The sequence below is a fragment of the Sciurus carolinensis genome, chromosome 19 (assembly GCF_902686445.1).
Source record: "Sciurus carolinensis chromosome 19, mSciCar1.2, whole genome shotgun sequence".
In the NCBI taxonomy this organism is placed as follows: domain Eukaryota; kingdom Metazoa; phylum Chordata; class Mammalia; order Rodentia; family Sciuridae; genus Sciurus; species Sciurus carolinensis.
The window spans coordinates 15,817,162-15,833,993 of NC_062231.1; the positions used below are offsets into that span (position 1 = coordinate 15,817,162).

The following is a 16,832-nucleotide window of genomic DNA, read 5'->3' on the forward strand; positions in this document are numbered from 1 at the left end:
AGAAGGTGACATTTCAGCTGAGCCTGCATGACAAGAGAACTTGAGTGGTGATAATTTTACAACAAATGTCTATGCAGTTTTTACCATGACTATTTTCGGAGTGACCTTCCATTGAAGTGTAGCATCTGCCATTTAGACACCCTGCAGCAAAGGGGTGCTGTGAGGTGCAGGTTCTTATGCCCAGCTTTGCAGTTTCGCTTAACTCCAGGAGAGAGGTTGGAGTCCTAACTAAACAGCTTAAGCCTCAGCAACTGTCATTGTCACAGTCTCCCTTCACTCAGCTTTCCTCTTGGTAAGGGTCAGTTAGGAGACGCTAGAGCATCACTGCCCACCATTTTCCATACTTCGTCCCCTCCCATCTCTGAGCAAAGAGAACCCAGAGCACCTCCAGTGCTGTCCCCACTTGAGTGATCACCTCCCATTGCAGGAGCTAGTTTGGGGTAGCATAGCCAGGCAAACAGGAACACCCCTTGAAACCTGTGGCCCTTGTGTGTCACAGCATCCCTCCTGGTTCCCTGGCAGATACTATACCATGAAATGACTTCCAATGGGGTACCCTGGCTTCTCCCCGCAACCAGCTGTGCAGTTTTGAACCAGTTACTGGTTTCCTTTGCTTCGCACCTCAATGCTTTTGGAATGAGCATCTTGGTCTGGCCAGTCTCCTAGTGACTTTATGTGAAAATGTCAGAAAGAATAAAGGGCTTTTGTGGATATGCTGTTTCCCCAGGTCAGAAAAACCCTGGACGCCACCATGCAGACCTTACAGGACATGCTGACTGTGGAGGACTTTGATGTCTCTGATGCCTTCCAACACAGCCGATCCACAGAGTCTGTGAAGTCAGCTGCATCGGAGACCTACATGAGCAAGATCAACATTGCCAAGAGGAGGGCCAACCAGCAGGAGACCGAGATGTTTTATTTTACAGTAGGTGGCATCCCAGATCCAGAACCCACTGTCCACCCGGTTCCTGGCTGTGATGTTTGGGAGTAGCCTGATGGAGTAAGGGCCAGCAACCCCCCGCCCCGGGTCAATCAGACCTAAGAATCTTCCCACATGCTGTAACACTCAGATACCTAGCTGAATTTACTGAAATGCACAAAGTGAATTATCCGTGGGTAATATTGACATTGATCTCGGGTGATGGTCATTTTTAGAAAAAAAAATCAAAGAGAAAGTTCCATTCATTTGGGTTAGTAAAAAATGAATAAAGGAGTCAGGCATAAGTCCTAAAATTATGTATATGTTTTATTGTGTTGAATTGTATTAAATGTGGGTGTAGGCTTTAGAAATAATATCCTCAGTCATCCAGGCATATTGCTCATGAGTTGTTAACTTCCCACATAAAATCCTCACTTTCCATTTTGGCTGGGGGCAGGGAGGAGCAAGGAGAAGCAGAAAGATGAACTTGGGTTTATTGAATATGGAGTATTGGGATTGTAAGGGAACTATCTTCTATTTGAGCCATTTCCAGGCCAGAAGGTCATCAAACTCTGCTTGAGTGCCTCAGGATGAAAAGTTCCCTCCTTCCCCAAGGAGCCCTTCTGTTTGGGTTGTGGCTGGCTTTGGGTATTAGGTTTTCCTTTATCTCTGTTTCCTTCTAAAATATACACACTAGGATTTCTGGCCATTGATCTAGTTTCCTTTCTCTGGGGTGACCCAGAGGCAGGCTAATTCTTTAGTCTTTCCATGGCTGCAGGGAGCTGAGTTTTCGTTTCTCCAGGCCAAATTCACTGATTCTTTCAGCCTTGTCTTAAAAGATTTTGTTTTGAGTAGGCTGAGTATCCTAGTGACATTCTGAACTCATTCTATTTGTTAGTGCCTCTTCTGTGTCGAGACAGCCTTGGTCTGACCAGCACAGAACAGAGCAACATTTTCCCTTCCTCCGTATAAGGAGCTATGATCCTATTCATATGCCCTAGGATCATATTCATTGTTTGTTTATTTTTATTTTAGAACTAAATTAATATCAGTCAAATCTCTCTTCTGTGTGTGTAACCATGAGCCAGGCCTCCCTCCTCTTGAAAACTCTGTAGATGTCTTGGGTAATTCTCAGGTCTGTTACCACTCAGATGTCCTCTTGATGAATTCATTTCATGATTCCTGATCATCAATATCATAATGTAGGAGTTCAACATGCATACTGTCTTGTCAGATGTGAACATGCCCTCCGTACCTTGAGGTTCGTCAATAAAAATAAATGAAATAAATGTCATTGCCTAAGACAGACAAACTCTATAGCTAGGCTGATACTGATTGGCTTGTGCTCACTTCGCCCATCACAAACCCACCCAGTTCTCACATCTGACTCCATCTTGGCCTTATCAAATTCTTCGTTGAAAACCAGTAGTTGCACATACCTCATTTCTTCCACCAACATTCTCTGAATTTATCAAGAAAGAAAACAAAGCTGGTCTTCGTGAGTCAGCCCGTTCCAATTCCTGGCAATCACCCCTTCCACTGGGGGCCTGCTGTGTTCACAAAGACAATTATGGGCTAGAAAGGTGAGTGAGAAATGTGAACATGTATGAAGAGTAACTCACTTTGGCAGTAGAAGCAAAGAAATCTGCATGGCAGAAGTGGAGAAGGGGTCCAGACTGCTTGAAGTTAAAAGAATTCTGTAGGGTCTTTGACTAAGCATCAGAATATGCTGTATTTTTTTCCTTAGTCAATTCATCAACATGGTTTGCTGGTCCAGACTCTCACAACTTGTTGCTATAACATTATTTTAGATCTTTGTAATGTTGCTTTTAATGCAATATAATCTGATGCCTTTTTTTCTTTCATCAGTCACCTGGGTGAAGTTTGTGCCTGCAGGTCACAGAGCCTCAGGGGATAATTGATACTGGCTGGAAGATAACATGGCAGAGCCTAGTTACATGATTAGAACTTCCCCTGCCAGGGGCCATTCAGGCATGGTGGACAGAATACTTGCTTATGCCTCAGCTCCGCTTTTTATGAATTCTTTGACATGTGATAAAAGAGGGTGGTATTACTGGAAGCATTGGTGGACAGCCTCTGGGTAGCAGGAAATATTTGTTTAAAATGCAGGCTCTCAGACCACCACCCTACCCAAGATGGGGTCCTGGAATTTTGAATGCTTTTGGGCCTCCATGCATTCCCCCAGGTGAGAAGTAAGACTGGGTTGACAGTCTCCCAACTGGTTATGAGGCCACCTGTCTTCTTACCCACACTTGGATCAACACAGAGTCCCTCTCAGCTTATACAGAGGGACACAGGAAGGCCCAGAAATGTTCAGTGTTCTGCTCAAGGTCACACAATGAGCCAGCACAGCTCTGGGCTTCTGTTTCCTTCTGGGTGGAAAAGACATAGTGATGCTTTTGCCATTTGCTGTCCGAGAATGTTGGCAGTCTCTACTGCATGTGTGTAAAACATGCTGCATGCTCTACAGAGAAGAGTGACTCTTAGGACCAACGAGCCAGGTCCTCAGAGATAAGAAGGACCATGGGAAGGGGGAGAGGATGCTGTGTGTTCCCACCTCACAGTCATTCCAGAAACCACCAAAAGGGGCCAGAGTGAGACAACCCCAGTTTTATTTGTGTCTGTGTCAACTCTCTTCCCTGGAAGCCCTTCCCAGACAACTATCTTCAAGGGGAAAATGGTGACATTAGGACCCTCTTCTCCAGGACAAATTGCAACTGTCCTTAACTTCTAAGACTTTTTTCTCTCTGCCCCATAGGAGTGTGCTAGCTGGGTCAGGAGGGTGGATTTCTTTGTTGTAAACCAGCTGGCAGGTTTGGGACAGTCACGTCTGCTCTTGGACCTCACTCAGAGCTTTTGCAATTGCCACACCCCCTGCTTGCCAAGCTCTTCCTTCAGGTCCCCCCATGGCCCTTCTCTGCCTGCTTCAGGCTTGGTCCAAATGTCTCCTTAGCAGTGACATCTATGCAGATTCCCAGCCCGCTCTTTCTGTTTCCTTTTTTATCCACAGTGTTTGCTGCCAGTTAGCATTTTACTTGCTTTTTGGTTCATTTATTGTCTCTCTTCCCATCTTGGTTGGTATGACCCAGGAGGCAGGGATTTAACTGAACTCCCTGCCTCTGGTTGCTCACAGTGCAGCAAAGGCAGTCCCCAGCAGGGTTCTGGGCCTGTGTTTCCATGGTATAAGGGGGTGTGAGCAAGAAAAGCTGCTACTTGGGTGGAGGTGAGGCTGAGGCCCAGGCCGAGCGTGGGCAGGTGATTATGTTTCTGTCCTGGAAGGTTCTTGTCCCTAAGTACTGCCTCATACTGCACTGAGCATAACCAAGAAGGCAGCCTGGGGGGCTAGTCCTGGCCACTATTGCCTTTCTGTGGTACCTTGGTAAGTCACTTTTCTGTGCCTACCTTTTTGCCTCATCCACAGGAAGAAGAGAATCATATTTCCCAATGCACTTTGGGCTCTCTTAATAGGAAAGTCTCTCCAGGGCCTGCAAAACCTTTCCTTTTTTAGTGTGGCAAGATGAAGGAAAGACTTGCTCTCTGGCTCCTCTTTGCCAGCTCTCTAGCTATAGCTGCCTGGCCATCAGGATGGCCCCCATTTTTGTTGTTCTTGGCCCAGAAACATAGCAGAACTTTGATAGCCAAAGAAGCCCTTGCTTGGTGTTACCCACAGCCTTTACCTAAGAAAGGCAGATTTCACTGCTCCTCTCCTTCTGGGCTTCCTTTGTGCTCCCAGACCCTACCTGAAAGTCTACTAGAGTCCCCCAGAGACAGGCAGCCACTTGGAGAGCTAGGAGCAGATACAAAGGCCGGGGTTCCCAGAAGATGTCCTGATCTCCCTACCCAGAGGTCAGTTCCAGAGGCAGAGATTCCAGCTCTTGTCCCCTTACTTCCTTTTGCTCTGTGTCTTACAGAAATTTAAAGAATATGTGAATGGGAGCAACCTCATCACCAAGCTACAGGCCAAGCATGACTTACTCAAGCAGACGCTGGGCGAAGGTGAGTTGGTGGCAGAGGTCCCTAGGAGGGGCCATGTTCCCCACTAGATCCTGTTGTGTTCCCTGGGTCTGCTGAACTGTTTAAGCTTGAGACCCTGAGCCCTTGGCAGAATGGGGCCTGGTACTGGACCTGCCTGCCAAGACTGGGAAGCTGGGAAAATTGGGTCTAGTCTGGATGTAGAAAATAGAAGGTAATCATGTGTCTTAGGTTAGGATATGGGGGAAGGCCAAGGTCAAGTAGTCATTAGGTGGTAGGTGCCCTTTGGGCAGCAGGTTCAAAGAAAAGTTATAGGAAGCACAAGGGCCTTTTGGTTACCTTTGATTAGAAGTAAATTTCTTAATGTGATTGACCTCAGGCACACAAATATAAAAGCAGCTAGGTTCCCTGTTACAAATGATGCTGCTGGCACATTTGGGAACAAAAACACACACATCCTTTTCTGCCCTTGGCTGTTGCTATGTCATTTTATTGGACAGAGAACTCTCCATTTATCATCATCTCAATTTATCACGAGTTTTGGATCTATGACCTTTTTATTGCTCTGAGGTTTGGGTATTCTGTAAGCTCCAGAGCTTATACCCTGATAAGGTGGTTTTTCAGGTTACTAAGGTCCCTCAAGGATTAATAAATGCATTGCCTATAACAGGGATGGGATAAACCTTTCAGGCCCAAAATTAATAGTCCATGATAGAGCGAAACGGCCATCAGGACTAGACAGTCTGACCTTCGAGAAAATGACCAGGTACTAACTATAAAATATATGTCTTAAAAATCTCAGCAGGTCTTAGGAAGTTAGGAACATCACATTTCTTGATTTCTGACATTTGTTAGAAGTTGAGATACCTTATTCCTAAAGATGTTGATAATAGGGTTCTTAAGAGCTAGAATGTGAATATAAAGCTGAAGGACAGTGACACATGCCTGCAATCCCAGCAACTTGGGATATTAAGGCAGGAGGATGGCAAGTTCAAGACCAGCCTCAGCAACTTAGTGAAGTCCTAAGCATCTTGGCAAGACACTGGTTCAGAATAAAATATAAAAGTGACTGGGAAAGTAGCTCAGTGATAGAGCATCCCTAGGTTCAATACCCGGTACCAAATACAAAAACAAACAAAAAGTTGAAGGATCATATGTTAGATATGTTAGATTCCTTGCAAAGAGGAAGGTCTGCCTTGAGTGTATTCTGACATTCTAATCCCATGTCCTAAACCCTTTGATTCCTGCCTCTTCCCTTCTTTCCTCCCCTCCCCATCAGTCTGCTCATGCACTGTGCATGACCAGGCCTGGGGATGCCGTGGCATACAAGACAGATAAGGTCCCTACCCTCATGGGGAGGAGACCTCAGCAAACTGTAGTCATGCATCACTTCATGATGGAGATAGGTTCTGAGAAACGTACCATTAGGTGATTTTGCCATTGTGCAGACATCATGGAGTGCTCTTATACAAATTTGCCATTCTCAGAGTATACATAGAATACACACACACACACACACACACACACACACACACACATATATATATGAAAGCCCACTCTTAGGGCCATGACAAACAAGGCAACATGAGATTAAATCAAGCAAAAGAGAAAATGACATGATTAAAAAACACTGAACACAAAATACCTGAGGCTGCTGCCAGAGTTACACAGCATACTGTTTTATACTCAACTTTTGTTCAGTAGGAGTACATTCTAAAATAATTTTAAAAAGCATACTAAGCTATGCATGATGGTGCATAGCCTCAGCAGTGCAGGAGGCTGAGGCAAGAGGATTATAGGTTTGAAGCCAGCCTCAGCAACTTAGCAAAGCCCTGAGCAACTTAGCGAGACCCTGTCTCAAAATAAAAATAAATAAATAAATAAATAAAAAAGGCTGGGTATGTGGCTCAGTGGTTAAGTGCCTCTGGGTTGCATCCCTGGTACCAAAAAAAAAAAGTATATATATATATATATATTTAATATATACTATAGTAAATACATACTTGAGTAATGTAGTTGTTTATTATCATTACCAGGAATTATGTACTGTACATAATTGTAAGTGCTTCACTTTTACATGATTGGCAGGGTCATAGGTTCACACCAGCATCACCACAAACATGTGAGAAATGGGGCCCGGGACTGTGGCTCAGTGGTAGAGCGCTTGCCTAGCATGCGTGAGGCATTGGGTTCAGTTCTCAGCACCACATATAAAATAAAGGTCCATTGACAACTAAAAAATTTAAAAACGTGAGAAATGCATTGTATAGCAATGACATCGTGATGGTTATGATGTCACCAGGAGATGGACATTTTTTGGCTGCATTATAATCTGATGGGATCCCTTTCATTCTGTCACTGACCAAAACATCATTATGCAGCTCATGACTATACTGAGTAAAAAGTCGTAATTGTGATAAATCCACCAATGACATATTTGGATTGAGGTAGAGAATATATGGGTGAGACCCAGAAGGCAGCAGAAGCCAGACAAGCAAGAATTCCAGGAAGTAAATACAAAAACCTGTTTGAGGACCAGGCAGAAAGAATTTGTGTCAGGAACATGGTGCTCAAAAGAGAAAGTAATCCAGATAGTTGCAGTAGTAGCTCACAGGATCAACTCAGATCTGAAGAGCCTTTAAAAAACAGTAAGAGGCTTGAATTTTCTTCTGTGTGCAGTGGGAGGTTATGGGCAGGTTCTAAGCAAGAGAACGGCATGATATGATTTGCAGTTTAAAGAGATTTATTACTCACCATCCTGACGAGTCCAGGATGGGTCACAGTGCCTGGATAAACTGAGAAGGAACATGGTCCAAGGTCTATTGAGATAGAAGGAAGCGGGTAGATTGAAGAAGGAAAGAGTTTTCAAGGATGATTCTTACACTTCTGGCTTAAACAAGTGGGTGGGTGGCCCATTTATCGAGATTTTGAAGACTTGGGTAGGACTACCTCTGGGACATGGAAACAGTGTATTTGATTTAAGGTGTGAGGTACTGAGAGGATAACCGGCAAGTAAATGAATAAAGAAAATTTGGTGTGTCCATACAATGAAACATTATTCAACCAAAAAAAGAAATGAATTACTTAATCAAGGTAGGTAGATGAACCTCAAAACATTATGCTAAATGAAAGGTGCCAGAATGCAGAAGGCCACATATGGAGTGATTCTGTAACTGTCCAGGCAAACCTGTAGAGGTTGAGAATAGATTGGTGGTTGTCTGGCCAGGTAGTGGGAATGGTGACTGTAAAGTCTTTTTTGTTTCTAGGGGGAAAAGAAATGAATGTTCTCTGGTTAAAAAAAAAAAAAAAAAAATGCCAATTAAACATCAACATATACTTTTTCTCCCCAGGGGAGAGAGCAGAATGCGGCACCACCAGGTGAGAGTTGGAAAATCTTGTTTTCTTTTATTCACTGCCTGAGTTTGGGTGTAGGATGACTGGGGAGGCATAGCCTGCTGGGAGCTGGGGAAGCTGGGGCACTCTTCACCAGCTGGGGTGCTGCGGGTGCTGAGGGAAGGCACAGAGGCCGTGGAGGTTGGAGGTTGCTTCGCTTGTTCTAGCACTGGAGTGGCAAAGCCATGCCCCCTGGGCTGGTGATGGGGAGGGGGCTCTGTCAGAGCTGCTGTGGGGCAGTGGGACATTTTCCCTTTGCGCTGTCCATTGAGTGGGACAGCAATATCTACCTTAGAGCCACAGAGGACAGCCAGTAGAGGCCAGAGGCTGTTGATCCCCTCTCTTTTGTTATGTAACCTCTAAGTGAACTGCCCAGCCTCAGTCTGGGTTCGTCAAGCCAGGTTTTGGGGTCGGCTGGTATTGTGTACAGCTGGGCATATGCATGTGCACGTGCACACACAGATGCGTGCTCACACACTGGCGCTGCCCATACCCTGGCTTGGACCCCACCGGCACCTGGATGGTCTGTTGTGGAAAGTAACAAATGGGCAATTTCTGCTTTCTCTCCAGCTTGTTCAACATTACCCTTTGCGCTTTTCCCTGAGCACACCAGAGCCAGTGAACACTTTGCCTCAGTAACTGAGAGCTCACGGGCTCACTTGCCTCTGCTTTCCAAGAGCCTAGAGCTTAGAACTATAAGCAACTCTGTCACCACCCGGGTTGTTCCTTGGAGTCCATCAATTTCAGAGTTCTCAGCAAGAGCTGTGAGGCTGCCCTACGTGAACTCAGGCAGTGGCCGGAAGGCCTGCACTTTGCCAGAGTTGAGAGGCACTTTTTGCCTCACTTTCTGGACCCAGTGACCTGATGGCATTCTTTCTTTTCCCACATGTTCTTCCCAGTGGCCCAGAATCCTGGAAAGCTGTCCTACTTGGCAAGAGCAAACATGATCCCCCAACTCCTCCCTGCTGCTTGGGAAGGGAATAGGCAGGGCAGAGACTTGGAAAGCTCTGGACTTTTAAGAGTCTTGGATGAGGGCTTTCCAGAAATTCAGCCTGTGCAGCTGTTCCTCTGGCCTGGGAATTTGGGAACATCAAAATGATTCACACCAGGCAAGGACCTTCCCACATATGGGGCAGCAGATGTGTAGGGTCACTTTCGAAGAATCTTTCAGAAACAAACTTATTATTATTACTTTTTTTCTGGCAAGAAGAAGTTATAATCCCAAAACACAGAAACCATATTTTATACCAAAATCTGCAAATAGTGGAACAGATGGATATGAATGGAACCCTTCCTTACTTCCTCCTCATTCCTAGGGTTTAGGCAGGAGAAGATTGCTCCAGCAGATTGCAGGAGAGGATATCTATAATCAAACCCTTGGCCCAGGTCTCCTCCCATGGGGGAATGTTGAGGGTTGTTTTTTTCTTCTAAAAAAATTTATATGAAGCCTTCTGAGGCCTTGTCTTCCACACCCACTTTGTCCAAGGACTTGGGAAATCCAAGCTGAGGTTACCAGACCTCCCACTTAGATACCTTGCCACTAAACTGTAGACCTAGCAGGATGTAGGTAGACTCTGGCCCCTGGCTAAGGTCAAAGCTAACTTTGTTCATAAACTAAAAGCATGCCCTTGTCTCCACAATCATTATTTAACTTGTGGAACTTGTTACCAACTTAGAAATGGTTTTAAAATTAATCACAGAAGGCCCTGGGTGAAATGTCTCTGTACTCTGACTCTGTACCTTCCATAGACTCTTGCACACAGTCCTTGTCATTTGGGATGGTCATTTGAGCGGGTTTGCTCAGCCAGGTTGCTGGTAACTGTGTCTAGATGGGCCAGTTTTTGCACATGAGATGCAACATGTTGTATTTTCTCACACTTGAGAACCTTATCTTTGAATAGTCCAAATTTAGAATAACAATAACTTAGGCTGCCCAGATGTAATATTGCACTTAAAAAGTATTTCATAAATGGCAAAGTCATGGGCAAACATGAATTTGTAATTATTGTTATTCAAACAAAGTTAGCCTCCCTGACCCAGGTGGACATGCCCTGTGGTCTGGATTAGAGGTGAAATTACTCGACGTTTTGTCTAAACAGATGCCACTCAGCATACACACAGGCACATCCTCCAAGAGCTTCGCTGCATTGAACCTCAGTATCACCACCATTTTGGATTTGACATCCATGTCTGTTGGGTTTCTAAGGAAATTTCTAATGACAGCCTTTGGGTCACAAAATAATTTTAAGCCAACACCTGTGTTGCCAACATATATTGATTTTCATCTTGGTCGAAAGGCAGAAAGGGGACATTGGTCTCTGGTTTCTCTTTCTTCCTCTCTGTGGCTTTCTCTGTCCCTGTTTTCCCTGCCTGCCTTTCTTTCTTTCTTTCTCTCTCTTTCTTTCCTTTTTGCTCTGCAACTGAGCAGCAGAAGAGATGGAAGGCTTAGGCTGCCCCACTTTCCTTGGCTGAGCTGTCCCCCTGCTCCCCACTTTCTGCCCCACCCAGCACTTCAGTAAGTCAATACAGATTTGATCTCGTGCAAAGTTGGGATAGCTACGTTTCCCTGTCAGAGATTCCAGTCAGTGCACAGAGCACCACACAGAGAGAAAAGTCCTGGCATGTGCAGAGGTCCTTTGCTTTCTGGATTGGGCAGGGAAAATGGGGAAGGATATCCTATTTTCCTTTTATTCCACTTTGCATAAAGTATCTTAAAACAAAAACAAAAACAAAACGCTTAGGACTTATGGTAAGAAAACCCCTCCAATTGGGCACCCTAGAGATTTTGATCCTGGTTGTCCATCACCAGCACCAGGAGTCTCCATTCTTGCTGACCACCAGCATTTAGTAGATAATTTGATATCACTGCTGTCTGTTCTGTGATAAAATCACTTTCTCCATGTCACCGTCACACTGGAGTCTCGAGTAGGGAGAGCAGCATTCTACCCCAGCTTCAGTCACATTTGATTTGTGTGACCAGGGGCGTCCCTTCACCGCCCTGGACTCATTTGCCTTCTGAGTGAAATGGGTTCAGACGTTCTTGCCAGCCTCAAAGGGTTGTCATCCTCGATGTGGGATAAGGAAATGGTCTAAACCAAGCTGACAACATTGCTATCCTCAAGTTATTTCTGATCCCCAAACTTAAAACCTGTGGCCTCGGGTCACATTTTGGGCACTCTCTTTTGGCTTTTTGCATTTGGAAATTCAAAACCAAATCCACTGTAAGAAATCCCACCCCTCCTTATGTCCACACAGCGTCAGAAAATAAGTAATTTTTGAAAAAGAAATGACAAGGACTTAGCTAACCAAATTGACATAGATCCAAGATGGGCTCGAAATACTCTTGTCTGTTGTTTTTTGTTTTTTTACAATATTTTGGTCTGTGCTGTTATTTTGGTTCCACTGTTTGGGTGGCATGCTAGTTGAAGATGTCTTTGCCCATGCATGCCCTGGAGTTTAGTGGAATTTGCTCAATGCTCAGACACCTGGGAAGAGTTGGTTAGAGTCCCCTAGGCTGGCCTGCTCCAGGAGACAGATACAGCAAGCCCACTGAGAGAGGCAGCATGAGCCTCCTTTGTTTTGATTGTCTGTACCTTCTTGCCCATACACAGATATCAATCAAGACTTGGGGGACCAGGGCTTTGCTTGTCATGTGTAGATATTCTCTGTGTCTGGCTGAGTCCCCACTTGGTGCTCCCCAAATTTGGAACCAAGCTATTTGAAAAGGAACTGCCTCTCTTGATTAGGGGCCCTCCTCCTAGCCTCAAAAAAACCTTTGCCCAGGAAATGTGGCAGCCTTGATTCAGGCAAGTTTGGGTGACAAAATGAGCAAATAAGCCACACAGGCCTATGCATGGTGAGCAACTCTGGAAACAGGCCTGGTGCTTGTGGCTGTTTCACTGTTCCTGGTAAACTGTGCTGTGTTTCCCCTCCCTGCTGCCAAGAGCAGGGCACAGGAATGGGGATCCTAAAGCAAAGCAAGACACTTTCATCCTGAGCCCATGGGATGGATGAATCCTTGACTGGAAATGAAAAGGTACTCCAAGGCTCCATCACTGTGACCTGGTAGGAAAAACCCTGGAGGTGGAACCAAAAGGGTTGAGGCTTGGTGCTGGTTCTACCACTTCTCCTCTCTGTGCCTCCATTTCTGCCCCTGTAAAATGGGGCCATATGTTGACATCTGCAAAGTGTGATAATAGACTTGAAAGCGCTTTAATCAAAAGTGTACTTGACTAAAGAACAGGGTATTATCATCATCCCAGTTCACCTGGGAACCCCAGAGAAGCTTCTGCCTGCCTCCTGGCATCAGCTTCTTCATCTTGGAAATGAGAATAATAATTGCCTGGCTCTCGGATCAATGAAATAAAGATTAGTCAAGTGCATCTGAAATGCCAAGAAGCATTAGGAAGATGAGTGCCCTGGTACATTGGGAGTTGAGATTTGGTGATGGATTTAAGCCAAAATAATGAAAATTAACCCTCCCGATCATTTTTGAAAGTCTCTTGCTTTCTTGGGCTATTGATTACATCTCTCTCCCCTGATCCCCCTTCCATCTGATCAGCTTTGCAGGATAACGGCCTCTGATTAGAGTTTCTGTGGTTTCTTGGACACATACTCTCCCCCTGCCAACTGTAATTTAGAATGCATTTGTATGCCATGAGAGTTGCTCCTGCCTGGCATTGTGGGTAAATTAAGATTCCTAAAACACCCGAAAGCATCAGATGGAACATTGGAAACCAACGTGTGTGGGGGCGGGGGGCAGGGGTTTCCATTTGCATTTGTGTTCTCCAGTTTTGGGTTTTAAGAGCATCTTTCCCAGTTGGACGTTTATGTTTGTTGCTTTCTTGATTTCTTTTGTTCCGTTTTCCCCTAGGCCCCCCTGTCTTCCCCCTAAACCACAGAAAATGAGGAGACCTAGGCCTCTTTCAGTGTGTAGCCATAAGCTATTTAACGGCAGTATGGAAGCATTCATTAAGGTACTTGCTGGGGAGCCATGGAGTCCGCGAATGTGCCCAATGTAATGGCAGCCTCTGTCCACCCTCCTGGACACAGCGTGTCCCAACTGACTTTCCACTCCATTTCTGGGCCAGACCCTATTGAGCTAGCTCCTTGTTGCAGCTTGCTGGTAGCTTCAGTGAAGACCTTTCATCAGAGCTGCTCTGTTCTGACCAGGTGCCCCTAAGTCTGTCCATGATTCTCAGCCATAGGTGGGAAAGGCATGATCAATCAGGTCCAAGAGGGGTCAAACTGCCAGAACTGTGGTCTCAGCCAGCCACACTTCATTGCTTCAGGATCTGTAGTCTTAAAGCCTGAGGGACAGTTAGGAAAGCCTGCTTCTCTAGGGCTGGGATGCAGTTTACCTTCCATGTGGGAGGCCCTGAGTTCCATCCCTAGCACCACAAAAGAAAGAAGAAATAGAAAGGAAAAACCTGTTATACTTTACACCCACATCTCCCAAGAGGAGACTGATTGAAAGCAACCCCAACAAAATCCCTGTGGGTAACAGTGTGTTTTTATACCAGTGAATTATTTTAGTTTATTTAGTTGAGTAGATATCAGCAAAGGAAATGTATACAATTTGAATGAGAGGAATTTCTCCCACCTAGTTTTATCTTTTTAGTTAGTTTGGGACAGAGGAGAAGAGTCAAAGTGGTCCTTTTAGAATTACAGGTTAACCCATGATACCTCAAACTAAATATTAAAGCATTTCTGCTAGATGAATTTCTCTATCCTATTTTATTTTTCCTTTGATGTAAAGGGTATAAGAACAAGCCATCCCAGATAGAACCATTCTAGGCAATTTAAGATGGTGATGGTATTGCAAAGAGCAGCAGGTGGGTGGACATGCATTCTTATTATTTAGGGGAATAGGCAAAATCCTTGCTGGTTATTTGAGAGTCTGCCCCCAGTCAATCTTCTTTCTGCAGAAAAGAAGACTGGTGTCAATCAGGAGACAACATTTTTGGGAATTGCTGATGACTTTGGAGTCATGGAGGCTGCCTCTGTGCCAGCTCTTTCCTCTGTACTCATATGGGGTATAGCACAGGCTTTCAGAACAGAGAAGGACTAGATACAGGGCTGGTTTGTGGAGTTGGACAGAAGGAACCCCTGAAAGGAGGAACAGAAGGAACAAAGGCTCAGAGACAGGGATATTTCCCTAATTTGCACTAGTCTTTGGAAGGAATTCACTCTTATTTGACAGTATTTGAAAATTAGGTGTTGCATTGAGTTAAATGTTCTCTGAATAGATAGATCCTACATGTATTATGTGACTATAAAGTAATCCAACTTCATTCCCCCTGACCAACACATCAGAGCTTATTCATCCACATGAGCGTGTACCCCATTGAGCTAGTTGCCTTGGGACGCCATCTTCTTCTAAATATATCACCTTTGCTGTGACAACTTTTGACCAGTCTTCTTTAGAGCCCTGTTGCCTGGCCTCTATCATTGGTGCTATAACTTTGTGTTAAAATGGACACTTTGGTCTTTGGAATAAAAAGCTGCATTCGAAGCTTAGCTTTGTGACACCATTGGAGACCTGAAATGGCAAAGGGAATATGGTACCTTTCAACTAGCTCTGAAAAGAGCCCCCAGAACATCTGAACACTAACAGCATCATTGGAGGAAGTGCACTGCCTCATAAGGGGCTAAGTTAGAAGAACACTCATTTGATTGGAAAAAAAGAAGGTATATTTGTTAAACACTACTGCATTTCTTCATAGTCACATAGTACCTGTAGCAGCTACAATCAGTGCAGTTCAAGAAACTTGTCCTGTGTGCCCACTATGAGCTCGGTAGTCAAAGCTTCATACAGCACAGATTTACTCTGAAGGATTATTAACTTTCAGAGAATGAAAGGGCAGTATAATTTATTCAGTTCTTCAACTATTAAGAATGGGCTATGATTTTCTATTCTACTTCACGTGCTAACTGAAAGGCCATTCAATTTAAGAGTCCCCAGCTTTAGCTGGGTGCAGTGATGCTCACCTGTAATCCCAGAAACTCAGGAAGCTGAGGCAGGAGGATCATAAGTTCAAGGCCAGCCTCAACAACTGAGTGAGGCCCTAAGCTACTTAGTGAGACTCTGTTCCAAAATAAAAAGGACTGGGGATATAACTCAATGGTAAAGTGCCCCTGGGTTCAGTCCCCAGTATCACTCAATCGATCAGTTGATCAATCAATCAACTCCAGCTTTGAAAAACCACATCTGTGAAAAGTATTTCAGTGGGACTCCATGACTCTGAGGGTTCAGCAGGGCAAGGTAGCATTGTCAAGTTATTAATAAATAAATGCCGTTGGAATTAGATTATAAATTTCTAGGACTCTACTTAAATCAAACTGTTACAAAAATCCTAGATTTTTTTTCTGTTCTTGGACAGAAGGAGATCGTATTTTTAATTTTAAGAGTCTATTTTGAGACCCAGGAGGTCCACCTCTGGGGCAGGGAACAGTCTCCATCTTGCCTCTGTGATATGACAATGATAATGACCTGCCTTGTGAGTACGTGATGAGGAGGGAGTGAGCTTCTAGGTCATGCTTCGATAACACTGGCCAGCACAGTGTAGGGACAATGTAAATCCTGTCTGTCATCATTAACTTTAGGTTAAGGCCCCTAGAGTGCCCTGGGGCCAGGCTGTTTGCTTGGTTCTGGGATTGAGGTAGATTTAGCCAGATGTTAGGTAACAGATAATTCTGCTTTTTGAAATGCTGGGATCTGGACAGGTGGCACCAGCTGGGTGTCACACCTCTTCCAAATTCTCAACTCAGCCTCCTCAACAGGCCTGATCGAGACACAGCACCCATCCCTGATCCCATGTGGCAAGTAGGAGCCAACAGGTTCCTTGAACACCAGGAACTTTTAGTGAAAGCAAAGACTCTGGTTCCACCCCTAGATCAGGAAGGTGACCCACCTTCTCTCCTTCCTCCAGGCCTTTCCCAGCTTTGATTTCAGCAGAGTTCTTGGGAGCTAGGGGGAGAAGTTGGTGGTGGGGGGATAGGAAGGAGGGCAAAGCCAAGTAGACACCCAGGAAAGGTGAGCCAGAGTGTTGGGAGAACATGGGGAAATGTTTGGAGTTCAGATTCAGGTGGAATCCCTCTGGCTAGGATCCCAAAAAACATCATCTTGTAAAGTTGAACTTTTTACCAAGAACAAGGATTCCTGGGATGGATTCCAGGGACAGTATTAGAGTAGACATAAGGGTGTATTTTTTGTGTGCGTGTGGGCAGCTGACTTTACCTTCTGGGGACTTAGGTGGGCTCTTCCCTTCAGTGAATCAGTTGTCCCTTTCATTGAGGTGAAGTAGTTTGGAGATGGTACGGAGTTCAAGACACAGTTCCTGCACTTTGACTGAAAGAGGCCCCTACTTTACTAGTGTCCGGCAAAGGAGCTAAGGCTGCCTCCTGGAAGGCTGGCTGAGGCCAGCTCCTGGAAGACCAATGAGAGACAGAGGCTCATGGTGGCCCTCCCCACAGCAGGCTCACTGGCAGGCCCCCCCGGACCTTTGCTGGCTGCCATTGCATTTCC

The 16,832-nt window shown here is 45.1% G+C and overlaps 1 protein-coding gene across 5 annotated transcripts in view; it reads left to right on the plus strand.

Annotated features, from left to right (window-relative positions):
- Srgap3 (SLIT-ROBO Rho GTPase activating protein 3) overlaps nt 1-16,832 on the plus strand; it is a 238,146-nt gene that overhangs the window by 185,603 nt on the left and 35,711 nt on the right. For 2 of the 5 annotated variants that reach the window (XM_047534586.1, XM_047534589.1), the window contains exons 9-12: nt 728-925; nt 4,852-4,936; nt 8,263-8,290; nt 10,734-10,820. In XM_047534586.1, coding sequence (XP_047390542.1) covers nt 728-925; nt 4,852-4,936; nt 8,263-8,290; nt 10,734-10,820 — 398 coding nt within the window. Of the gene's footprint in view, nt 1-727; nt 926-4,851; nt 4,937-8,262; nt 8,291-10,733; nt 10,821-13,178; nt 13,282-16,832 lie in introns of all 5 variants that reach the window. The other 3 variants (XR_007106241.1, XM_047534588.1, XM_047534587.1) reach the window with 2 other exon arrangements.